At 37.0% G+C, this 26,776-nt stretch overlaps 1 protein-coding gene across 4 annotated transcripts; it reads left to right on the forward strand.

Annotated features, from left to right (window-relative positions):
* Positions 1-7,956: 7,956 nt before the first annotated feature.
* LOC307005656 (free fatty acid receptor 2) lies at positions 7,957-26,602 on the forward strand. Of its 4 annotated transcripts, XM_079626025.1 has the most exons (3): positions 8,509-8,640; positions 8,815-8,883; positions 23,995-26,099. In XM_079626025.1, the coding sequence occupies exon 3, from the start codon at positions 24,023-24,025 to the stop codon at positions 25,004-25,006; it is 984 nt and encodes a 327-aa protein (XP_079482151.1). In that variant the 5' UTR covers positions 8,509-8,640; positions 8,815-8,883; positions 23,995-24,022; the 3' UTR covers positions 25,007-26,099. The 4 variants fall into 4 exon arrangements, with proteins under 4 accessions (XP_079482152.1, XP_079482151.1, XP_079482153.1 ...); XM_079626026.1 differs by lacking the exons at positions 8,509-8,640; positions 8,815-8,883 and adding an exon at positions 7,957-8,025; XM_079626027.1 differs by lacking the exons at positions 8,509-8,640; positions 8,815-8,883 and adding an exon at positions 9,350-9,425.
* The last annotated feature ends 174 nt before the right edge of the window (positions 26,603-26,776 follow it).

The raw sequence follows: 26,776 nt of genomic DNA on the forward strand, positions 1-26,776 counted from the left end.
TCAGTGTGTTTATGAGGAAAATGTAGGCCTGTTATTAAATCGATCCTCTGAGTTACGGATCGATCTTTAGAAATGAATATGAAAATCGATTCAGAATTGGTGAATCGATTTTTTCAACACAGCACTACTTAGCTAGTGATCTCCTTCGTTTTGTCAACATTCAGGAGCAGGTTGTTTGTGTTGCACCAGCCCACAAGCTGTCTCACCTCCTCCCTGTAGGTCTGTTCATGTCATCCTGGATGAGGCCCACCACTGTCGTGTCGTCCGCATACTTCACAACGTGTTTTTTTCACAACAAGCACCTGGGTCGGAGGCTTCCCGTCCTTCGGATGAGACGTTAAACCGAGGTCCTGACTCTCCGGGGTCATTAAAAATCCCAGGAAGTCCTTCGAAAAAGAGTAGGGGTGTAACCCCGGCATCCTGGCCAAATTTGCCCCATGGCAATACACTGATTGGCTTCGTCACGGTCTCCTCTCCATCAGTAAGCTGGTGTGTGGTGGGCGTTCTGGCGCAATATGGCTGCCGTCGCATCATCCAGGTGATGCTGCACATTGGTGGTGGTTGTGTGAAGCGCTTTGAGGTCCCAGAAAAAGCGCTAACAAAAATATAACAAATTATTATTATTATTTAGTTGACATTGCATCATCCTCTCCAGAACCGAAGAAGACCAGGTCCCATGCTTCAGGAGAAGGATGTCCACCGTATAGGAGCCTCCCGAAGGCAGAAGGGAGCCTCCCGAGTAAGCAAAATGCAAAATGCATAGTTTTGTTTTTTAACCACTACAGGGCCAAAAGTTACATTAGTGTATCTTTAACAAGTCTAAAGATCGTACACAGCTTTGCTTAAAGGAACACTCCGACTTTTTGGGACTTTAGCCTATTCACCTTATCCCCCAGAGTTAGATAAGTCCATACATACCTTTTTCATCTCCGTGCGTGCTATAAGTCTGTTTGACGCACCCATCGCTAGCCTTGCTTAGCACAAAGACTGGATGTAAATGGTTGCAGCTAGCATACTAATCCAAATAAGTGACCAAAATAACGCAAACATTTTCCTATTTACATGTTGTGATTTGTATAGTCACAGAGTGTACAAAAAACAAAGTCACATGAGACACAGACATATTTTAACCGTATAAATCCTGGGAACTATTCTAAAGGCGAAGCACTGCTACTTGGGCGGAGTGATAACCGCAGCACCTGAGACGCGCCGTTGTTTCTTCTGTCAACAAAACCAGCGTGACATCTCAGGTGCTGCGGTTATCACTCCGCCCAAGTAGCAGTGCTTCGCCTTCAGAGAATATAGTTCCCAGTATTTATACGGTTAAAATATGTCTGTGTCTCATGTGACTTTGTTTTTTGTACACTCTGTGACTATACAAATCACAACATGTAAATAGGAAAATGTTTGTGTTATTTTGTCACTTATTTGGATTAGTATGCTAGCTGCAACCATTTACATCCAGTCTTTGTGCTAAGCTAGGCTAGCGGTGGGTGCGTCAAACAGACTTATAGCACGCACGGAGATGAAAAAGGTATGTATGGACTTATCTAACTCTGGGGGATAAGGTGAATAGGCTAAAGTCCCAAAAAGTCGGAGTGTTCCTTTAAATACTTGTTCAGAATATATTTTTTTGTGCATTGTGCATGCATGCAGTTTTTAATCTTTCCATGCATGCATTGTGATCATACCCCAGATACGATAGTGGGCATAAACATCATATTTGTGGCTGCTTGTATTATCCTGAGCGCCACTGCCAACTTTAAACTTGAGTTTGCATCTTTTCTGCCCTACTTCCACTTCAGCAAAAGTTGCATCTCTTTTTAGCCTGCATGCTCTTTGTCGCAGAATCTATAAAGAGCTCATCTGTCTTTCCTGTGGCAGAGGCGTCTGAAACAACACACTTTCCTGTTGCATGATATAGGGGGAATCCACATATGTGGGACACTTTCTAATAAGCTTTCACTGGCATTTGAAAGTATGTTCCAGAGGCATAAAGATAAGGATCTCCACTGCACAGATATTACGTAAATGCTTCCTCAAACACATAGACCTTAAAACAGAAATTTCCAGGAGTGACTGATAAACTGGGACATATAGTTATTTTAAATACATTTGTAGTGAGTTGAATACAATGTAATAAAATGCTAACAATTAGCCTGAACTTACTCTATCCTATCTGATAAAGTAAGTTCATTACCTTTATCCTCAGATGTTTTATCTTTGGATGTCAATGTTGTTTGGATGTTCTTAAAAATATATGTTGTGTTCTACAGAAGAAAGAAGGTCGTGTGGGTTTGGAAATACCAACAATTTAATTTTTTGGGGGGGCAAGTATGCATAGAAAATTTGCATGTTTTTTTTTAACCTTCTGATATAAATCAAAAGAGGCCACAAGATGGTGCCATATATAAGATAAAATAGTTCAAGAAACCTTTACATTTACCACACAATACTAGATGAATTTTTGACACTTTGCATTCAGACCACTAGAGTTTAGGGTTAGTAGATATGCATCTTTTACAGTAGATGTAATATTGTGTCATGAGTTCAATGGCATATCTACTCATCACTAGATAAAGGAAACAATGTTTTTTTGTTTTTTTGTAAAACATGAACTAGATAGGATCATTTTCTGAAGTTGCAAAGAGTGGTGCTTTCCCAAGCCAAATGTGCTGCCACCTGGCAGATTGCTAATAATATGTTGCTCGGGAACTATTAAGGGTGTTTATTATTAGGCAGGTTGCTAAGACATATAAGGTGGTATTTGCTAAGCAGTTGCTATGTTGTTTTGAGTGGTTGCAAGAACATCACTATGCAGTTGCAATGGGTGCTTGTTAAGATGTTTCTTGGTTGTGGATTGCTAAAGCTTTCCAAGCGGTTGCGAGGGTGTACTATCGGCTTTAATGCAGGCATGGTAACTAATAGTTAGCATTGTTTTGAACAGCCCTCAACTATAACAAAGACATAGTTTTAAACATCATTAAATGTAAAAGAACATGAGTCTACACTCCACACTACAACTATAACGATAACTGCATAGAGGAACGATATCGCTTGGAATCAGTTTCAGAACTTTTTTTTTTAATCAGCTGATGAACGATAAAAACATTGAGTCACTAAATACATCAGAATCCATCCTGCTTTAAATGGCTTGAGCAATTAAAGTGGCAGCATGTGCTTAGAATAAACAGAACATTGTCGTGCGGATGCTAATATACTTATTGTTATAGTTATCTTTATAGTTAACATTCTTGGTGTGAACGAGCCTTAGCAATAACGATGTAGTTTTTAAAAAATCATTCTAAATGTAAAATAGCAGAGTCCACAACCAGGGCCGTAGGAAGGGTTTTATAATCACAAGGTCCCAAATTTGAAGGGGGTTTGGGGGCTCCCCAGATAACTTTTTGATTTGGGATATGTGCATTTCAAGACATTTGAAGATCAATAAATGAATACAAATATGGGAAGAAATAGCATTAAAACAATGTCAGTAAGCATTATGTCAATACCTGCTCTCTCCTCATCTCCTTCACTCTTTCTTTTTCTCTCAGTCTCCTCATCTTGCATCGTCTCCTCCCCTCCTACAGCTGAACTTTGACTGACAGTCTTTTCATTTTCTTCTGTGCCAGTAAAGAAAGTAAACATAGGGTCAACTGATATTTAGCCTAACGTTATAGGTTTTAATAATTTTCTTAGACAAGTTTACTGAAGGATTCAAACGCAACAAATAAGTTAATCAAATTCATTCGCAATATGTAGGCCTACACAATCATAATTAATCTGAATCCTAATCTGATGAAAACGGCTCCGTTAATGTGTACGTTACGTTAACGTTATTGCCCCCCTCACATTGACAATTATTAGGCTAACGTTACATTATATCACGGTAAGGCCTATTTTCAAATCAAAATGGCGAAATTAGACAAAAGTTTATTAGTTTACCTCAATATCTTTGTCGGTCGTTTAACATTTCTATCCTACACCAGCTGTCAAATATGAAATGTTTAGTTTAGCCACTTACATTTAGCACTTTATGACCGTTAAACTGGACCGTCGGGACATCGAGTACATAAAGCCCGCCTACTTTGATTTGATTGGTCATCTCAAATATTTAGCCGTTGACGAGCGGTGTGACAGACCAATGAGGCAGCTCAGATGAGAAGATCTTGGTCCCTGCAGCACTAAAGTAGTGTTAATATTTATTATTAGGCGATTATTTTACAATTAACAATTGTTTGGCCATGTCCACACACCACAACTATAGGTAATAACAATAAGGGCACAGAGGAAATATATCCTTGGAATTTTTTTCCTGCTGATGAAAGATGAAAACATTGAGCCAATCAGAATCCGTCCTCGAGCTTGATCATTAAAAGTGGCGCATATTTATAATAAACAGAACAATATGATGCATGTGTATGATATTATCTTAGGGTAAAGATGATATGATGTTATCTTAGGTGTCGTTCTTGGTTTGGACATGCCTTAAAGGGACAGTTCACCCTTAAAAAATAAAAATTATGTCATCATTTAGGCCTACTCACCCTAACCTGTATGAGTTTCTTTCCTCTGCTGAACAAAAAAGAAGATATTTTGAACAATATGGATTACCAAAAAGTTTATGGACCCCCTTGACTGCATCGGGTGGGAAAAAATACTATGGAAGTCGTTTGGTTATACTGTCATTTCTTAAAATATCATCTTTTGTGTTCAGCAGAGGAAATAAATTCATTAATTTTCATCTTTAGGTGACCTATCCCCTTAAAAAAAAAAAAAAAAAGTAGTAACATTTTCTTACTGAAATTGTGCTTGTTTAAATCAGTAATCCTGATTTTCAACTTGAGCAAACATCACTAAAAATACAAACATGCCTAATGAGACGGTCATTGCACAGTATTGGTGATGTCCTGGTTTTGCTGATGCACAATCATCATGGGATCAATCAGCAGTCAACCCTGTCCGCAGGTAAATGCCATTCAGACGTGTCTTTTGATAAACATGGTCCTGTTCATTCACAGACACAGCAGATCTCCGGGTAATTATAGGGCGAGATGCAGAACAGGACAGTCTAATTATCACGATTCATCTCTCAGCAGTTTACGGGACAGAGCGGATCTGTGAAATGTCAGAGGAGGCGGTGCTGATTGCCACCATCTCTGATTAAACGGCAGGCAGATGTTCAGACATGATGAGCATGTAACTTCCTCTCACCTTCACCTTCGTTTCTGAAGAGGCTCTCGTGGCTTTTTCTATAGTCTGCGTGACATGAAGTGCTTCTTCTGGATGTCTTTCTCAATACTTCCCTTCAGAGAAGTTCTGTGGGAGTTTGCAGGATTGGCGATGAAAATTATGATATTTCAAACCTGTGGGGATTTTAATTTCTTCTGTTGAATACAAAAGAAGACATTTTGAAGACATGCTCTTTCTCGTGCAATAAATCATACATGGGAATCAAGCTCCAAACACTTAATTATGATGGTCCACTTGAATAACTATAAGTCATTTTCCAACTCCATGTCAAAAAGCAGTCAGAGTATTAGAAGACTGTCTGTTTAATATCTGCTAACACTTTATTTTGATGCTTCCCAGACAGACTAAAAGTAACTTTGCAGCAACTACATGTCAGCTTATACAATGTCAAAGTGGACCATCTAAATAAAGTATATATAAAAAAAAAATATATATATATAAAAAAAAAAATATATATATATATATATATATATATATATATATATATATATATATATATATATATATATAAACCTTGTGTTAAAAGAATTGAAGCATTGTGTTGGAAAAAATAAATGAAGACATTGTTGGTTTAATAAAACTGCATTATTATATTATATTACATTATATTATATAAATGTATTGTAAAAACATTCATTTTCACAGCATTAAAACATAAGTCATACTGGAATATTATATTAGCCTAGACCTATATGTTGTTATGTTAGGCTATATCATATATTGTTTTATTATATTGTATCATTAAAACGTAAATCACCTATTATAGTATTATACACTTATATTATTGTATCTGCCTGGCAAAAAAAAAAAAAGTTACTGTTACTGTTTGGATTTAAATAGGCAAATGTTAGAGTCTATGATTGGATCATTATTGCAGTGATTATCATTTCTCTAGCATGTTATATGTTTGGTAACATCTTCTAAACCTAATTGATGGAGTGTGTAGCTTTTCATTTCTTAAAGTATCTAAACCCTGAAACAACTTGTTTTAGTTTTGATCTGTAAGACTGGGGCTTTATTAGTGCTGTTCATTGATTCCAGGAAATGTTTTGACATTTGGCAAGTGTTTTAATTCTACAATATATGGGTAAAAACGTCTGAGTGCTGCCCTCTTCAGGCTGAACGGTGGTACTGCAGTTGAATTTTCCTATTGGACACTGTGAGAATATTCATGTCACTAATTGTATTTATAAACATTTAAAAATCTCTAAAATGACTGAATATAAGACTGTAATTGTAAATGATGACACCATTTTTATTTCTTTTTTGCTTGAGTTACCCTTTAAACAACCAGGAAGAAACAGGAAGTGCGTACGCGACTCTTGCATTGTCAATACATGTTGTGATGTTATTTCCACCAAGAAGTGCATAATTTTTTGGTCAATATCTTGTACTGACAATGCAAGAGTCCATCACTCTGTAAAGTCTCCTCCAGCACATCCCACAGACTTTCAATAAATTTAAGCTCTGAACTCAGAGGAGCCAATTCATGTGTGAAAATATCTCATGCCGTACATTCACAAAACAACAGCAATTATACTCTACTCTGGTCACTTAGCTATACGTCATCATGCCAGGTTGAATGATTCTGATTGGTTAAGACACAGATAAACATTTCCACATATGGTTGTCCATCAGAAGAATATCTCCATTGATTATCTGGATGACAGATGCTTATTTCACATCCCCTGCATGCCAGTTGTTCACACACACACACACACACACACACACACACACACACACACACACACACACACACACACACACACACACACACACACACACACACACACACACACACACACACACACACACACACACACACACACACACACGGAAGTGAAGCTCCGCCCTCTGGGCCTGGACCAGCAGTTTATTTGTATTTAAAGGTACACATACGAAACAACGCGTTTTTACAGACATGCTGTAAAAAAAAAAAATCTGAGGGGTATTTTGAGCTTAAACTTCACATACACACTCTGGGGACAACAGAGACTTATTTTACATTTAGTAAAAAAGGGCATTACACCACCCCTTTAAAACGTGGTGGGGGTTGGAGAGATGTTGATAGAAGACTAAGAAAAGAGGTGGTAATGAATATAATTATACTGAATATCAATATACTGAGAAGCTATTTTGTTGTTGTTTTATTTTTTGTTTATTTTTTTGTTGGTTTTTGTTTTTGTTTTCTGTTACATGGTAAAGTATATGTTACATGCGTATAGTTAAAATGTAATAAAATAATAATAATAATAATAATAAATCATGATCGTGACAGGATAATAATGGATATTATTTATCCATACATACCCTTTACACCACAGTTTTTTTTTCTTTAAGAATTTTAGTATTATTTCTATTTTATTTATTAAAATTTGCATTGGCTTTTGTTTTTATATTTTCTAATTTCAAGTTGTAATAATTGTATTTTTATAGGTTAAATTTTTTTTTTTTAATTTATAATTTATTTCAGTTTTATTTAAAATAACACAAGTGCAAGGAACAAAAATCTTCACACTTGCACAATTTGAATATGTGCATGCAGGAATGAGATTGGATGGCAGGAATAATTTGAAGTTGAACTGTTCCTCACATAAAGCTAAATTAGGCTATATGAGATATACCTTGGAATGTAGAGTACGAGGTTCGTTTATGGTGTTTTGTTGTCTAGATTCAATCCTCATTTCATTGTACCGAAGAGTGTAGACATTCAGCCAAACTCTTTCTTTAGTTTTACACAGAAGCGTTGTATGGGTTTGGAACGACATTATGGTAAGTAAATAATGACCTGTTTCTTTGACATGAACTTGAATGTGAATCGCTTCACTTTGAGGTCAAGCACACAATTCAAAACACCAGCATAATCTCTAGGAGATCTGGGGAAAAAATCTGGTTAGACGTTTATTTTTAAAAGTGAAAATTCAAGATATATATATATGGAAAATGTTAAATATTTCATTGTACAGTATTGCACAATCCCAAGTTGTCCTCTATTGTCAAATCCTGAGTTTTGCAAAAGAGGAAATGTGTAAAGAGTGTCCCATCACGTCTCAAACGCTTTCATTAGGGAACTGCACAGTCATATTTGAGAACTTCAGACATCTTTTATTGTTATATATTAGTTTGGCAGATAAATTAAATCTAAAAATAGTCTAAAATAATACCATAGGCATAAATACTGTCTCTAGCATTAAACTTTGGTGCATCATAGAGACACTCTTCACTACTTTGCGAGTAAACAACCAATCAAAACACTTTAGCAACAGCATAGCAACCCAACCAACAACACTCAAAACAACAGAAAACATTGAATTTACACACTTGCATACATATATATCTCATGTAGTCCCGCTCGTTTTCCGGGTTGTATTTCCACAGCATGAAGAGGTGAGATCTTACGGATTTAATTAACCACTCGTTTTAAAATCTTCTACTGGCATATGAAATGAGATCCGCTTCAAACATTGCAATGCTCATGATAACTTTCATTAACTCTACATATAAGTACATCCACTTCACCAGCTAATTACTCTTGGACTGCGATGCCAAATTTTTTTACAGATATACCACAAAAATGTTCAGAGACGATACTCTAAAGATGCCTGCGAGCTGGTTTCTCTGATGCATAAGGTCTACATACTCATTTTTTATAGTACATTATTATTAAAGCTGCAATCCGTAACTTTTTTGGGTTAAAAATTATCCAAAATAAATTTTTGAGCTGGTACATAACCAGCAAGTGTTCAAAACGGTAAGCTTGTAATAATGTTTTTTAATCCAGTGGTACTGGTGGATTTCCGCGGGAAATTCAAGCATGTCTTTGCGTCATTACGTCACATCTGTAAACATAAAGACGAGTCTCGGCTAGTCACATCTGTACACATAAAGAAGAGTCTCGGCTAGTCACATCTGTACACATAAAGAAGAGTCTCGGCTAGTCACATCTGTACACATAAAGAAGAGTCTCGGCTAGTCACATCTGTACACATAAAGAAGAGTCTCGGCTAGTCACATCTGTACACATAAAGAAGAGTCTCGGCTAGTCACATCTGTAAACATAAAGAAGAGTCTCGGCTAGTCACATCTGTACACAGAAAGACGAGTCTCGGCTAGCCTGTACACATAAGAAGAGTCTCGGCTTGTCGGCTATATTGCGTGTGAGGATGTTTGAGGTGGAGATTATAGCCTTTTCTCACAGCACTTAATATAATTAAACTTATCAATTTGATGGCGAATCCAGAAAGGTGCAAACGACAATAACCAGTGACAACTGGAGATTCACCCGATGTAAAACGTAAAAGTCTTCGGAGAGGCTACAGAAAAGAAATGACTGCAACCGGCCCATGCGAAAACAAGAAAACAAGGATAAGTATTGGAGGGGCATTAAATGTAGTCACGCAATGCTGATGTCGTTAACAATAACAATTTGAGAACAAATTATAATTTGGACGGTTTGACGTGATATGATAAGTGATCGTTAGATTTAATCAGCACAATTTATTGCAATGCTTTTTCCCCCTTAGTTGGTCAGAACAAAAGTGGATGTCACTTGTTCAGATTACATTTTCCGGTGAAAATTCTTATGTTGGTCATACTTCCAAAAAGTATAATCTGTGATTGTGAATGCCAGTATCCACACCGGCGCGACGACTGACAGCCACACATTCTCCTCAAAACATTGGATTCATCCGCGCTGTGCCATGCCGAGGCACGACCCACGTAAAGTTGATAACTCCGCAAATAACTGCAATTGCAGATTTCGAACAGAGAGGGCGACAATGAGGAAAAACTACGGACTGCAGCTTTCATTATTACTTTATTACTGTATTTCTGATATTTGAATAAGCAAATGTGAGTGTATAATGATTACACTTGCTTGGAGTAAAACAGGAAGTATTGCTTCTTTCCTGTTGTGTCATTATATATGTGTGTGTGTCATAAAGACCTTATTATAAGAAGCATTATGTGAGTGAGAAGGGGACATTGTCACTTCTGTGTCTGTGGTATTGGACTGTATTAAGGTATGACATTAATTTTGTTTCTTCCGTTTTGTGTTGTTTGAGATTGTAGTTTGTCATTAACCACCTGAAAAATGGTACCATGATACTTCTGAATTTTAATCAACAGAAATAATTTTCGAAGGCTAACACAAACATTATATTGCCCGTGTCCATTTTTTCCTGTCCAAAATCAACTTAACACCGCTATGATCACATCTTAATTATGACTTTCAAAATTGTTAGATTTTTTTTTTTTTAGGTTTAGTGTGGAAGTTAGAGTTAGGTTAATAATAATATCACTTATACCTTCACAACTACATTAAATTAGACCTGTAAATTGTATCTGCATGATATAAAATGACATGCAGGAGGTATATTTGCGGCTTTTTTCAGATTCATTTAATAACTCTATTTGGAAATAATTAATAATTCTAGAATTATTTGGTTTAAACAGAAAGGTTTAATTGGATCATCGAAGGTCTGCAGCAAAGACATTGGTTAATAAAATAAGATTACATACATAGGCCTGTTTAATTATCACAGGTTTGCGTAATAATCGGAGTTTGCATTTCACTGTTTTTATTCATTCTGATGATCTGAAGACCTGAAAGGTCTTTGTGCAAGTGAGATTAGTTAATGACTGCTCACTTTAGTTTAGTAGTACAATAAGCATCATGTTCACCAGCGCACACAACACTTCTGCACTTACTCACGATTCTTCTCAACATAAGCACGGAAGAGATGTCAGTCAATAAATAGGAAACAAAGTAACTTGTGTTACTTATTTGAAAAGGTAACTTTGTTGTAAATTTAAAAGTTATGTTTACTTTATTAGATACTTGAAAAAGGTAGGACTAATCTGATGACATAACGCGCAACACTGATTGTAATAATATTAATGTATTGTTAAAAAAAAGTATTTATAAATAAATAATTGTATTTTATAGTACAGTATTTTGCCATGTTGCCCTGCAATTTTATTTCAATGTATCATGCAGCCCTAATGTTAAAGTATTTATACTTAATGTATGGCTGTTTAATATTTCTGTTATTTTGAAAGAAGACATATTCACCAAACATTTACTGTAAATGCTAATTTATTGATTGACAATGACCAGAATAACCTTATTACTCATTTCTTTTTATCCAACACCATCTTATATGTCTACTAGAGGTTCCATGATGCATTTCCTGTGCTGCCTTACCTAGTTAAAATTTTACCCCTGAGCCAGTACTGCACACTGAATGTGTCACACACAGTTGGTTTAATCAGACTCATATGTTTTGTACTGTATTTTATTTTGGCATTAATAAATGACCTTATCTTTAACTACCCTAATGTTTTTATTAGCTGTTATTAGCTGACAGTTGGATAAACAAAGCTTGCTTCTTCAAAAACAATGTGCATTAACTTGTCTGAGAAGGAGCACACAATATAGGTTCTCGTGAGCACGCAATAGTTTCTCGAGAACGCGCAATAAAGAGCGCGCAATAGTTTATCGACAAGACAATGCGCAGTAGTTTCTCGAGAACGCGCAATAGTTTCTCAAGTGCACTCAATAGTTTCTTGTGAACACTCAATAGTTTCTCGTGAACACTCAATAGTTTCTCGTGAACACTCAATAGTTTCTCGTGAACACTCATTAGTTTCTCGTGAGCACTCAATAGTTTCTCGTGAGCACTCAATAGTTTCTCGTGAGCACTCAATAGTTTCTCGTGAACAATCAATAGTTTCTCGTGATCACGCAATAGTTTCTCATGAGCACGCAATAGTTTCTCGTGAACACTCAATAGTTTCCTAAGAGCGCGCAATAGTTTCTCGAGAGCACGCAATAGTTTCTCGAGAACGCACAATAGTTTCTCGTGAACACTCAATAGTTTCTCGTGAACACTCAATAGTTTCTCGTGAACACTCAATAGTTTCTCGTGAGCCCTCAATAGTTTCTCGTGAACACTCAATAGTTTCTCGTGAACACTCAATAGTTTCTCGTGAACACTCAATAGTTTCTCGTGAACACTCAATAGTTTCTCGTGAACACTCAATAGTTTCTCGTGAACACTCAATAGTTTCTCGTGAACACTCAATAGTTTCTCGTGAACACTCAATAGTTTCTCGTGAACACTCAATAGTTTCTCGTGAGCACTCAATAGTTTCTCGTGAACACTCAATAGTTTCTCGTGAACACTCAATAGTTTCTCGTGAACACTCAATAGTTTCTCGTGAACACTCAATAGTTTCTCGTGAGCCCTCAATAGTTTCTCGTGAGCCCTCAATAGTTTCTCGTGAACACTCAATAGTTTCTCGTGAACACTCAATAGTTTCTCGTGAACACTCAATAGTTTCTCGTGAACACTCAATAGTTTCTCGTGAGCACTCAATAGTTTCTCGTGAACACTCAATAGTTTCTCGTGAACACTCAATAGTTTCTCGTGAGCACTCAATAGTTTCTCGTGAGCACTCAATAGTTTCTCGTGAACACTCAATAGTTTCTCGTGAACACTCAATAGTTTCTTGTGAACACTCAATAGTTTCTCGTGAACACTCAATAGTTTCTCGCGAACACTCAATAGTTTCTTGCGAACACTCAATAGTTTCTCGTGAACACTCAATAGTTTCTCGCGAACACTCAATAGTTTCTTGCGAACACTCAATAGTTTCTCGTGAACACTCAATAGTTTCTTGCAAACACTCAATAGTTTCTCTTGAGCACTCAATAGTTTCTCGTGAACACTCAATAGTTTCTTGCAAACACTCAATAGTTTCTCGTGAGCACTCAATAGTTTCTCGTGAACACTCAATAGTTTCTTGCAAACACTCAATAGTTTCTCGTGAAAACTCAATAGTTTCTCGTGAACACTCAATAGTTTCTCGTGAACACTCAATAGTTTCTTGCAAACACTCAATAGTTTCTCGTGAGCACTCAATAGTTTCTCGTGAACACTCAATAGTTTCTCGTGAACACTCATTAGTTTCTCGTGAACACTCAAGTTTCTTGCAAACACTCAATAGTTTCTTGCAAACACTCAATAGTTTCTCTTGAACACTCAATAGTTTCTCGTGAACACTCAATAGTTTCTCTTGAACACTCATTAGTTTCTCGTGATCACTCAATAGTTTCTCTTGAACACTCAATAGTTTCTTGCAAACACTCAATAGTTTCTCGTGATCACTCAATAGTTTCTCGTGAGCACTCAATAGTTTCTCGTGAGCACTCAATAGTTTCTCGTGAGCACTCAATAGTTTCTCTTGAACACTCAATAGTTTCTCTTGAACACTCAATAGTTTCTCGTGAACACTCAATAGTTTCTTGCAAACACTCAATAGTTTCTCGTGAGCACTCAATAGTTTCTCGTGAGCACTCAATAGTTTCTCGTGAACACTCAATAGTTTCTCGTGAACACTCAATAGTTTCTTGCAAACACTCAATAGTTTCTCGTGAGCACTCAATAGTTTCTCGTGAACACTCAATAGTTTCTCGTGAACACTCAATAGTTTCTCGTGAACACTCAATAGTTTCTCGTGAGCACTCAATAGTTTCTCGTGAACACTCAATAGTTTCTCGTGAACACTCAATAGTTTCTCGTGAACACTCAATAGTTTCTCGTGAACACTCAATAGTTTCTCGTGAGCACTCAATAGTTTCTCGTGAACACTCAATAGTTTCTCGTGAACACTCAATAGTTTCTTGTGAACACTCAATAGTTTCTCGTGAACACTCAATAGTTTCTCGTGAACACTCAATAGTTTCTTGCGAACACTCAATAGTTTCTCGTGAACACTCAATAGTTTCTTGCAAACACTCAATAGTTTCTCGTGAGCACTCAATAGTTTCTCGTGAACACTCAATAGTTTCTTGCAAACACTCAATAGTTTCTCGTGAAAACTCAATAGTTTCTCGTGAACACTCAATAGTTTCTCGTGAACACTCAATAGTTTCTTGCAAACACTCAATAGTTTCTCGTGAGCACTCAATAGTTTCTCGTGAACACTCAATAGTTTCTCGTGAACACTCATTAGTTTCTCGTGAACACTCAATAGTTTCTCTTGAACACTCAATAGTTTCTCTTGAACACTCAATAGTTTCTCTTGAACACTCAATAGTTTCTCGTGAACACTCAATAGTTTCTCTTGAACACTCATTAGTTTCTCGTGATCACTCAATAGTTTCTCTTGAACATTCAATAGTTTCTTGCAAACACTCAATAGTTTCTCGTGATCACTCAATAGTTTCTCGTGAGCACTCAATAGTTTCTCGTGAGCACTCAATAGTTTCTCTTGAACACTCAATAGTTTCTCTTGAACACTCAATAGTTTCTCGTGAACACTCAATAGTTTCTTGCAAACACTCAATAGTTTCTCGTGAGCACTCAATAGTTTCTCGTGAACACTCAATAGTTTCTTGCAAACACTCAATAGTTTCTCGTGAGCACTCAATAGTTTCTCGTGAACACTCAATAGTTTCTCGTGAACACTCAATAGTTTCTCGTGAACACTCAATAGTTTCTCGTGAACACTCAATAGTTTCTCGTGAGCACTCAATAGTTTCTCGTGAACACTCAATAGTTTCTCGTGAACACTCAATAGTTTCTCGTGAACACTCAATAGTTTCTCGTGAACACTCAATAGTTTCTCGTGAGCACTCAATAGTTTTTCGTGAACACTCAATAGTTTCTCGTGAACACTCAATAGTTTCTTGTGAACACTCAATAGTTTCTCGTGAACACTCAATAGTTTCTCGTGAACACTTAATAGTTTCTTGCGAACACTCAATAGTTTCTCGTGAACACTCAATAGTTTCTTGCAAACACTCAATAGTTTCTCGTGAGCACTCAATAGTTTCTCGTGAACACTCAATAGTTTCTTGCAAACACTCAATAGTTTCTCGTGAGCACTCAATAGTTTCTCGTGAACACTCAATAGTTTCTTGCAAACACTCAATAGTTTCTCGTGAACACTCAATAGTTTCTTGCAAACACTCAATAGTTTCTCTTGAACACTCAATAGTTTCTTGCAAACACTCAATAGTTTCTCGTGATCACTCAATAGTTTCTCGTGAGCACTCAATAGTTTCTCGTGAGCACTCAATAGTTTCTCTTGAACACTCAATAGTTTCTCTTGAACACTCAATAGTTTCTCGTGAACACTCAATAGTGTTTGCACTCAATAGTTTCTCTTGAACACTCAATAGTTTCTCTTGAACACTCAATAGTTTCTCGTGAACACTCAATAGTTTCTCTTGAACACTCAATAGTTTCTCGTGAACACTCAATAGTTTCTCTTGAACACTCAATAGTTTCTCGTGAACACTCAATAGTTTCTCGTGAACACTCAATAGTTTCTCGTGAACACTCAATAGTTTCTTGCAAACACTCAATAGTTTCTCGTGAACACTCAATAGTTTCTCGTGAGCACTCAATAGTTTCTCGTGAACACTCAATAGTTTCTCGTGAACACTCAATAGTTTCTCGTGAACACTCAATAGTTTCTCGTGAGCACTCAATAGTTTCTCGTGAACACTCAATAGTTTCTCGTGAACACTCAATAGTTTCTTGTGAACACTCAATAGTTTCTCGTGAACACTCAATAGTTTCTCGCGAACACTCAATAGTTTCTTGCGAACACTCAATAGTTTCTCGTGAACACTCAATAGTTTCTCGCGAACACTCAATAGTTTCTTGCGAACACTCAATAGTTTCTCGTGAACACTCAATAGTTTCTTGCAAACACTCAATAGTTTCTCTTGAGCACTCAATAGTTTCTCGTGAACACTCAATAGTTTCTTGCAAACACTCAATAGTTTCTCGTGAGCACTCAATAGTTTCTCGTGAACACTCAATAGTTTCTTGCAAACACTCAATAGTTTCTCGTGAAAACTCAATAGTTTCTCGTGAACACTCAATAGTTTCTCGTGAACACTCAATAGTTTCTTGCAAACACTCAATAGTTTCTCGTGAGCACTCAATAGTTTCTCGTGAACACTCAATAGTTTCTCGTGAACACTCATTAGTTTCTCGTGAACACTCAAGTTTCTTGCAAACACTCAATAGTTTCTTGCAAACACTCAATAGTTTCTCTTGAACACTCAATAGTTTCTCGTGAACACTCAATAGTTTCTCTTGAACACTCATTAGTTTCTCGTGATCACTCAATAGTTTCTCTTGAACACTCAATAGTTTCTTGCAAACACTCAATAGTTTCTCGTGATCACTCAATAGTTTCTCGTGAGCACTCAATAGTTTCTCGTGAGCACTCAATAGTTTCTCGTGAGCACTCAATAGTTTCTCTTGAACACTCAATAGTTTCTCTTGAACACTCAATAGTTTCTCGTGAACACTCAATAGTTTCTTGCAAACACTCAATAGTTTCTCGTGAGCACTCAATAGTTTCTCGTGAGCACTCAATAGTTTCTCGTGAACACTCAATAGTTTCTCGTGAACACTCAATAGTTTCTTGCAAACACTCAATAGTTTCTCGTGAGCACTCAATAGTTTCTCGTGAACACTCAATAGTTTCTCGTGAACACTCAATAGTTTCTCGTGAACACTCAATAGTTTCTCGTGAGCACTCAATAGTTTCTCGTGAACACTCAATAGTTTCTCGTGAACACTCAATAGTTTCTCGTGAACACTCAATAGTTTCTCGTGAACACTCAATAGTTTCTCGTGAGCACTCAATAGTTTCTCGTGAACACTCAATAGTTTCTCGTGAACACTCAATAGTTTCTTGTGAACACTCAATAGTTTCTCGTGAACACTCAATAGTTTCTCGTGAACACTCAATAGTTTCTTGCGAACACTCAATAGTTTCTCGTGAACACTCAATAGTTTCTTGCAAACACTCAATAGTTTCTCGTGAGCACTCAATAGTTTCTCGTGAACACTCAATAGTTTCTTGCAAACACTCAATAGTTTCTCGTGAAAACTCAATAGTTTCTCGTGAACACTCAATAGTTTCTCGTGAACACTCAATAGTTTCTTGCAAACACTCAATAGTTTCTCGTGAGCACTCAATAGTTTCTCGTGAACACTCAATAGTTTCTCGTGAACACTCATTAGTTTCTCGTGAACACTCAATAGTTTCTCTTGAACACTCAATAGTTTCTCTTGAACACTCAATAGTTTCTCTTGAACACTCAATAGTTTCTCGTGAACACTCAATAGTTTCTCTTGAACACTCATTAGTTTCTCGTGATCACTCAATAGTTTCTCTTGAACATTCAATAGTTTCTTGCAAACACTCAATAGTTTCTCGTGATCACTCAATAGTTTCTCGTGAGCACTCAATAGTTTCTCGTGAGCACTCAATAGTTTCTCTTGAACACTCAATAGTTTCTCTTGAACACTCAATAGTTTCTCGTGAACACTCAATAGTTTCTTGCAAACACTCAATAGTTTCTCGTGAGCACTCAATAGTTTCTCGTGAACACTCAATAGTTTCTTGCAAACACTCAATAGTTTCTCGTGAGCACTCAATAGTTTCTCGTGAACACTCAATAGTTTCTCGTGAACACTCAATAGTTTCTCGTGAACACTCAATAGTTTCTCGTGAACACTCAATAGTTTCTCGTGAGCACTCAATAGTTTCTCGTGAACACTCAATAGTTTCTCGTGAACACTCAATAGTTTCTCGTGAACACTCAATAGTTTCTCGTGAACACTCAATAGTTTCTCGTGAGCACTCAATAGTTTTTCGTGAACACTCAATAGTTTCTCGTGAACACTCAATAGTTTCTTGTGAACACTCAATAGTTTCTCGTGAGCACTCAATAGTTTCTCGTGAACACTCAATAGTTTCTTGCAAACACTCAATAGTTTCTCGTGAGCACTCAATAGTTTCTCGTGAACACTCAATAGTTTCTTGCAAACACTCAATAGTTTCTCGTGAACACTCAATAGTTTCTTGCAAACACTCAATAGTTTCTCTTGAACACTCAATAGTTTTTTGCAAACACTCAATAGTTTCTCGTGATCACTCAATAGTTTCTCGTGAGCACTCAATAGTTTCTCGTGAGCACTCAATAGTTTCTCTTGAACACTCAATAGTTTCTCTTGAACACTCAATAGTTTCTCGTGAACACTCAATAGTGTTTGCACTCAATAGTTTCTCTTGAACACTCAATAGTTTCTCTTGAACACTCAATAGTTTCTCGTGAACACTCAATAGTTTCTCTTGAACACTCAATAGTTTCTCGTGAACACTCAATAGTTTCTCTTGAACACTCAATAGTTTCTCGTGAACACTCAATAGTTTCTCGTGAACACTCAATAGTTTCTCGTGAACACTCAATAGTTTCTTGCAAACACTCAATAGTTTCTCGTGAACACTCAATAGTTTCTCGTGAGCACTCAATAGTTTCTCGTGAACACTCAATAGTTTCTCGTGAACACTCAATAGTTTCTCGTGAACACTCAATAGTTTCTCGTGAGCACTCAATAGTTTCTCGTGAACACTCAATAGTTTCTCGTGAACACTCAATAGTTTCTCGTGAACACTCAATAGTTTCTCGTGAACACTCAATAGTTTCTCGTGAGCACTCAATAGTTTCTCGTGAACACTCAATAGTTTCTCGTGAACACTCAATAGTTTCTTGCGAACACTCAATAGTTTCTCGTGAACACTCAATAGTTTCTTGCAAACACTCAATAGTTTCTCGTGAGCACTCAATAGTTTCTCGTGAACACTCAATAGTTTCTTGCAAACACTCAATAGTTTCTCGTGAGCACTCAATAGTTTCTTGTGAACACTCAATAGTTTCTTGTGAACACTCAATAGTTTCTCGTGAACACTCAATAGTTTCTTGCGAACACTCAATAGTTTCTCGTGAACACTCAATAGTTTCTTGCAAACACTCAATAGTTTCTCGTGAGCACTCAATAGTTTCTCGTGAACACTCAATAGTTTCTTGCAAACACTCAATAGTTTCTCGTGAGCACTCAATAGTTTCTCGTGAACACTCAATAGTTTCTTGCAAACACTCAATAGTTTCTCGTGAACACTCAATAGTTTCTCGTGAACACTCAATAGTTTCTTGCAAACACTCAATAGTTTCTCGTGAGCACTCAATAGTTTCTCGTGAACACTCAATAGTTTCTCGTGAACACTCAATAGTTTCTCGTGAACACTCAATAGTTTCTCGTGAACACTCAATAGTTTCTCGTGAACACTCAATAGTTTCTCGTGAGCACTCAATAGTTTCTCTTGAACACTCAATAGTTTCTCTTGAACACTCAATAGTTTCTCGTGAACACTCAATAGTTTCTTGCAAACACTCAATAGTTTCTCGTGAGCACTCAATAGTTTCTCGTGAACACTCAATAGTTTCTCGTGAACACTCAATAGTTTCTTGCAAACACTCAATAGTTTCTCGTGAACAATCAATAGTTTCTCGTGAACACTCAATAGTTTCTTGCAAACACTCAATAGTTTCTCGTGAGCACTCAATAGTTTCTCGTGAACACTCAATAGTTTCTCGTGAACACTCATTAGTTTCTCGTGAACACTCAATAGTTTATCTTGAACACTCAATAGTTCTCTTGAACACTCAATAGTTTCTCTTGAACACTCAATAGTTTCTCGTGAACACTCAATAGTTTCTGTTGAACACTCAATAGTTTCTCGTGAACACTCAATAGTTTCTCTTGAACACTCATTAGTTTCTCGTGATCACTCAATAGTTTCTCTTGAACATTCAATAGTTTCTTGCAAACACTCAATAGTTTCTCGTGATCACTCAATAGTTTCTCGTGAGCACTCAATAGTTTCTCGTGAGCACTCAATAGTTTCTCTTGAACACTCAATAGTTTCTCTTGAACACTCAATAGTTTCTCGTGAACACTCAATAGTTTCTTGCAAACACTCAATAGTTTCTTGTGAGCACTCAATAGTTTCTCGTGAACACTCAATAGTTTCTTGCAAACACTCAATAGTTTCTCGTGAGCACTCAATAGTTTCTCGTGAACACTCAATAGTTTCTCGTGAACACTCAATAGTTTCTCGTGAACACTCAATAGTTTCTCGTGAGCACTCAATAGTTTCTCGTGAACACTCAATAGTTTCTCGTGAACACTCAATAGTTTCTCGTGAACACTCAATAGTTTCTCGTGAACACTCAATAGTTTCTCGTGAGCACTCAATAGTTTTTCGTGAACACTCAATAGTTTCTCGTGAACACTCAATAGTTTCTTGTGAACACTCAATAGTTTCTCGTGAACACTCAATAGTTTCTCGTGAACACTCAATAGTTTCTTGCGAACACTCAATAGTTTCTCGTGAACACTCAATAGTTTCTTGCAAACACTCAATAGTTTCTCGTGAGCACTCAATAGTTTCTCGTGAACACTCAATAGTTTCTTGCAAACACTCAATAGTTTCTCGTGAGCACTCAATAGTTTCTCGTGAACACTCAATAGTTTCTTGCAAACACTCAATAGTTTCTCGTGAACACTCAATAGTTTCTTGCAAACACTCAATAGTTTCTCTTGAACACTCAATAGTTTCTTGCAAACACTCAATAGTTTCTCGTGATCACTCAATAGTTTCTCGTGAGCACTCAATAGTTTCTCGTGAGCACTCAATAGTTTCTCTTGAACACTCAATAGTTTCTCTTGAACACTCAATAGTTTCTCGTGAACACTCAATAGTGTTTGCACTCAATAGTTTCTCTTGAACACTCAATAGTTTCTCTTGAACACTCAATAGTTTCTCGTGAACACTCAATAGTTTCTCTTGAACACTCAATAGTTTCTCGTGAACACTCAATAGTTTCTCTTGAACACTCAATAGTTTCTCGTGAACACTCAATAGTTTCTCGTGAACACTCAATAGTTTCTCGTGAACACTCAATAGTTTCTTGCAAACACTCAATAGTTTCTCGTGAACACTCAATAGTTTCTCGTGAGCACTCAATAGTTTCTCGTGAACACTCAATAGTTTCTCGTGAACACTCAATAGTTTCTCGTGAACACTCAATAGTTTCTCGTGAGCACTCAATAGTTTCTCGTGAACACTCAATAGTTTCTCGTGAACACTCAATAGTTTCTCGTGAACACTCAATAGTTTCTCGTGAACACTCAATAGTTTCTCGTGAGCACTCAATAGTTTCTCGTGAACACTCAATAGTTTCTCGTGAACACTCAATAGTTTCTTGCGAACACTCAATAGTTTCTCGTGAACACTCAATAGTTTCTTGCAAACACTCAATAGTTTCTCGTGAGCACTCAATAGTTTCTCGTGAACACTCAATAGTTTCTTGCAAACACTCAATAGTTTCTCGTGAGCACTCAATAGTTTCTTGTGAACACTCAATAGTTTCTTGTGAACACTCAATAGTTTCTCGTGAACACTCAATAGTTTCTTGCGAACACTCAATAGTTTCTCGTGAACACTCAATAGTTTCTTGCAAACACTCAATAGTTTCTCGTGAGCACTCAATAGTTTCTCGTGAACACTCAATAGTTTCTTGCAAACACTCAATAGTTTCTCGTGAGCACTCAATAGTTTCTCGTGAACACTCAATAGTTTCTTGCAAACACTCAATAGTTTCTCGTGAACACTCAATAGTTTCTCGTGAACACTCAATAGTTTCTTGCAAACACTCAATAGTTTCTCGTGAGCACTCAATAGTTTCTCGTGAACACTCAATAGTTTCTCGTGAACACTCAATAGTTTCTCGTGAACACTCAATAGTTTCTCGTGAACACTCAATAGTTTCTCGTGAACACTCAATAGTTTCTCGTGAGCACTCAATAGTTTCTCTTGAACACTCAATAGTTTCTCTTGAACACTCAATAGTTTCTCGTGAACACTCAATAGTTTCTTGCAAACACTCAATAGTTTCTCGTGAGCACTCAATAGTTTCTCGTGAACACTCAATAGTTTCTCGTGAACACTCAATAGTTTCTTGCAAACACTCAATAGTTTCTCGTGAACAATCAATAGTTTCTCGTGAACACTCAATAGTTTCTTGCAAACACTCAATAGTTTCTCGTGAGCACTCAATAGTTTCTCGTGAACACTCAATAGTTTCTCGTGAACACTCATTAGTTTCTCGTGAACACTCAATAGTTTATCTTGAACACTCAATAGTTCTCTTGAACACTCAATAGTTTCTCTTGAACACTCAATAGTTTCTCGTGAACACTCAATAGTTTCTGTTGAACACTCAATAGTTTCTCGTGAACACTCAATAGTTTCTCTTGAACACTCATTAGTTTCTCGTGATCACTCAATAGTTTCTCTTGAACATTCAATAGTTTCTTGCAAACACTCAATAGTTTCTCGTGATCACTCAATAGTTTCTCGTGAGCACTCAATAGTTTCTCGTGAGCACTCAATAGTTTCTCTTGAACACTCAATAGTTTCTCTTGAACACTCAATAGTTTCTCGTGAACACTCAATAGTTTCTTGCAAACACTCAATAGTTTCTCGTGAGCACTCAATAGTTTCTCGTGAACACTCAATAGTTTCTTGCAAACACTCAATAGTTTCTCGTGAGCACTCAATAGTTTCTCGTGAACACTCAATAGTTTCTCGTGAACACTCAATAGTTTCTCGTGAACACTCAATAGTTTCTCGTGAGCACTCAATAGTTTCTCGTGAACACTCAATAGTTTCTCGTGAACACTCAATAGTTTCTCGTGAACACTCAATAGTTTCTCGTGAACACTCAATAGTTTCTCGTGAGCACTCAATAGTTTTTCGTGAACACTCAATAGTTTCTCGTGAACACTCAATAGTTTCTTGTGAACACTCAATAGTTTCTCGTGAACACTCAATAGTTTCTCGTGAACACTCAATAGTTTCTTGCGAACACTCAATAGTTTCTCGTGAACACTCAATAGTTTCTTGCAAACACTCAATAGTTTCTCGTGAGCACTCAATAGTTTCTCGTGAACACTCAATAGTTTCTTGCAAACACTCAATAGTTTCTCGTGAGCACTCAATAGTTTCTCGTGAACACTCAATAGTTTCTTGCAAACACTCAATAGTTTCTCGTGAACACTCAATAGTTTCTCGTGAGCACTCAATAGTTTCTCGTGAACACTCAATAGTTTCTCGTGGACACTCAATAGTTTCTTGCAAACACTCAATAGTTTCTCGTGAACACTCAATAGTTTCTCGTGAACACTCAATAGTTTCTCGTGAACACTCAATAGTTTCTTGCAAACACTCAATAGTTTCTCGTGAGCACTCAATAGTTTCTCGTGAACACTCAATAGTTTCTCGTGAACACTCAATAGTTTCTCGTGAACACTCAATAGTTTCTCGCGAGCACTCAATAGTTTCTCGTGAGCACTCAATAGTTTCTCGTGAGCACTCAATAGTTTCTCGCGAGCACTCAATAGTTTCTCGTGAGCACTCAATAGTTTCTCGTGAGCACTCAATAGTTTCTCGCGAGCACTCAATAGTTTCTCGTGAGCACTCAATAGTTTCTCGTGAGCACTCAATAGTTTCTCGTGAACACTCAATAGTTTCTCGTGAGCACTCAATAGTTTCTCGTGAGCACTCAATAGTTTCTCGTGAACACTCAATAGTTTCTCGTGAGCACTCAATAGTTTCTCGTGAGCACTCAATAGTTTCTCGTGAGCACTCAATAGGTTCTCAAGAGCACTTAGTAGTTTCTCGAGAACGCGCAATAGTTTCTTGTGACCGCGCAAAAAAAAATTTCCGTGCAAAATTATTAAAATGCTTTGAAAATAGAAAATGCTTATCTTGAAGTAAATCTCTTTTTTTCTCATACAGGTTTGCATACTTGGCATCTACAGTGACGATGGCGTGGACGGTGGATCTCAGTAACCTGGTGTTAGCGGTCTACGGATTCACGTTGATCACAGGCCTTCCCGCCAACATTTTGGCTTTGTACACCTTTTTCCAGAAGGTGCGCCAGCGCTCAACCCCGATGGACGTGCTGTTACTCAGTTTAACCATCTCTGATCTGATCTTCCTCTTTTTCCTGCCGTTTCGCATGGTGGAGGCGGCCAACATGAAATGGACGATGCCGTACTTCCTCTGCCCGCTGTCGGGATTTATCTTCTACTCCACCATCTACAACAGCACCTTCCACCTGACGGCCATCAGCGTGGAGCGATACCTGGGTGTAGCTTTCCCCATTAAATACAAGCTGAAACGCAATCCTCGAAATGCCATGATAGCAAGCGTCATTTTCTGGGTGGTTTCCATGGCGCACTGTAGCATCGTCTACATCATGCAATACCACGACCATTCGAACCCCAACTTCACTGATCCATCCAAGCGTAACACCTGTTATGAAGAATTCAGCGTCGAACAGCTCAAGATCCTCCTGCCGGTTCGCATGGAGCTTTTTGCAGTGCTCTTCTGCGCGCCGTTCCTCATCTGCTGCTTCTGCTACATCCGATTCATCCACATCCTCTCCAATCTGCCCAGCATCAACGCTAAGAGGAGATATAGAGCCATCGGGATGGCATTGGGAACGCTTCTGGTCTTCATTATCTGTTTCATGCCTTACAACATCTCACATGTGGTTGGATACGTGGACAACTACAGCCCACCCTGGCGGGTGCACGCTCTGCTCACCAGCACGTTTAATGCATGCCTCGATCCTTTCATATTCTACTTCTCGTCGTCGGCACTCAGAGGAACATTTAAGAACGTCTGGCAGGAGTTGACGAAGCGGACGTTCATGCCCTGTTGCCGCTCGATTCTCTACTGCCCTCTCTTGAACTGTACGAGAGCTGAGGAGAAAACTCAGAGCACGACCGACAGCTCCCTCTAACAACATAAGCTAGATTGCATGAATGCAATGAATATGAGATTCAATCTTAGAGGTATCTACTGAAGAAGAGCACCATATGGGCCAGTATTTTTCTGTTTTTTCTTCTGACTGCAGTCAAGCGATGTCAGCACATGCTGATCAGTCCAAAGCAATTGTCTGTAATTCTGAAGTATGGCATCAGCTTAATGGACCTGTATCATGGACTACTATCACTATAGAGTGCATTAGTACCCTCCCATTTTTTATACTTCCGGAAGTATTTTTTTACATTCATGCTTTCCATAGGGATTTAAAAAAAATGTATTTGTTAAAGCAAAATAAAATGCAAAATATGTATATATTGTATGTACTGCTCGTTTGGCACCATTTGCTTGCTGCGACTCTGATTGGTGTATTTTTCTGTAAAGCATCATGGGTAATGTAGTTTTTCACCACCAGTGTAGCTGTTAAACACAATTATTTAAATATGCTGAAATAATGTGAATGGATGGTTTCATATGTCACTGATTAACAACCTTGTATCTCACAGCAGGTCTGTCTTTAAAGGTTGTTTAAAATCAATTTCCCTATGGAGAAAATCAATGGATTTTTTTCGCAATCCTACTGCACTCTATCGACTTGTATTATAATATTACGTTTGCATCTATTTGTGTTCAACGTGCCCTCAACTTGGACTTTCTAGTAAAGCTGGTTGTCCTTGGTAGTCTTCCTGGTGAAGTATGGGCACCATGTTTTCTTTCTTTTTTATCATTTATTTATTTTTAATAATATTAAAAAGTTATAATATTTATGTGGTATCTTTGTAATCTCACTGTATGGACATAAGTAGGCTACATAATCAAATTCATAAATATTATAACTTTTTAACATTATTAAAAATAAATGAATGATACAATTTTGTCATTTGTTAGTTCACAGTTCACAGTTTGAATGTACTTGTTTCCTTTCATTTATTTTCAATATCTAAGGTAAATTATCCATTTTTGCTTTCCTGCTAAATAATGTTCAAACTCACATTTTCAGACCCTTTCAACATTAAATAAAGCACATAATCAGTACCTGAGATTATATTTGTCATATTCACTTTTTTGGCTGGATAAAAACTTTTACATTTTCAACCAATCAGATTTTAAGCCAAATGAATGTTTTAACATTTTTCTTGAACATAAAAACAGGTTAAAAACAAATCTGTTCTGCATAAACTTCACTGTATGAATAAATTGCTGAAAAGTTCAGTGAATGCTAACAAAATACATTTTATTAACTTTTCTTCTGACACTATAAAATTAAAAAAATTAATAAAAAAAATCTGTACAATTTTATTGATATTTTTTTCTTTTTATGTTCACACCTTGAATTCTTTAATAAGGAGAATACTTTTTTGCATTTTTGTTTGCATGTAAAGATTTAAATGTGTGTTCTTTTTATGAATTTAAACATTTTTGATGCTTATATTAGTGTTGTTTTGCATATAAATATGTAATTATTCAGTTGTTCTTTATTTTGTTCAAGAACAGATAACATAAGCTTATAGCTGTGGCCTAGGCTATTTTTCTTCATCTCTTCATGTGTCATTTCTACTGAATAAAAATATGCAAACAAATATGCAAACAAGCTTGCTTTTTACAAATATAATTCACTTTCTGTTGTATACTGTGTACTATTGTTGTTTCAAAGTCAAAAAAGCACTTCAAAGTCCATAACATTAATGACGTCTCCATCACCATCTGTTCTGTGATTTCTCAAGACACCTGTTTGCTTTCTACAAAC

Source organism: Phoxinus phoxinus (genome assembly GCF_949152265.1).
Source record: "Phoxinus phoxinus genome assembly, chromosome: 10".
NCBI classification, from domain to species: Eukaryota; Metazoa; Chordata; class Actinopteri; order Cypriniformes; family Leuciscidae; genus Phoxinus; species Phoxinus phoxinus.

What these genes read in the sequence shown, in the direction of transcription:
- LOC307005656 (XM_079626026.1), top strand. Translation starts at nt 24,023, where the DNA reads ATGGCGTGGACGGTGGATCTCAGTAACCTGGTGTTAGCGGTCTACGGA.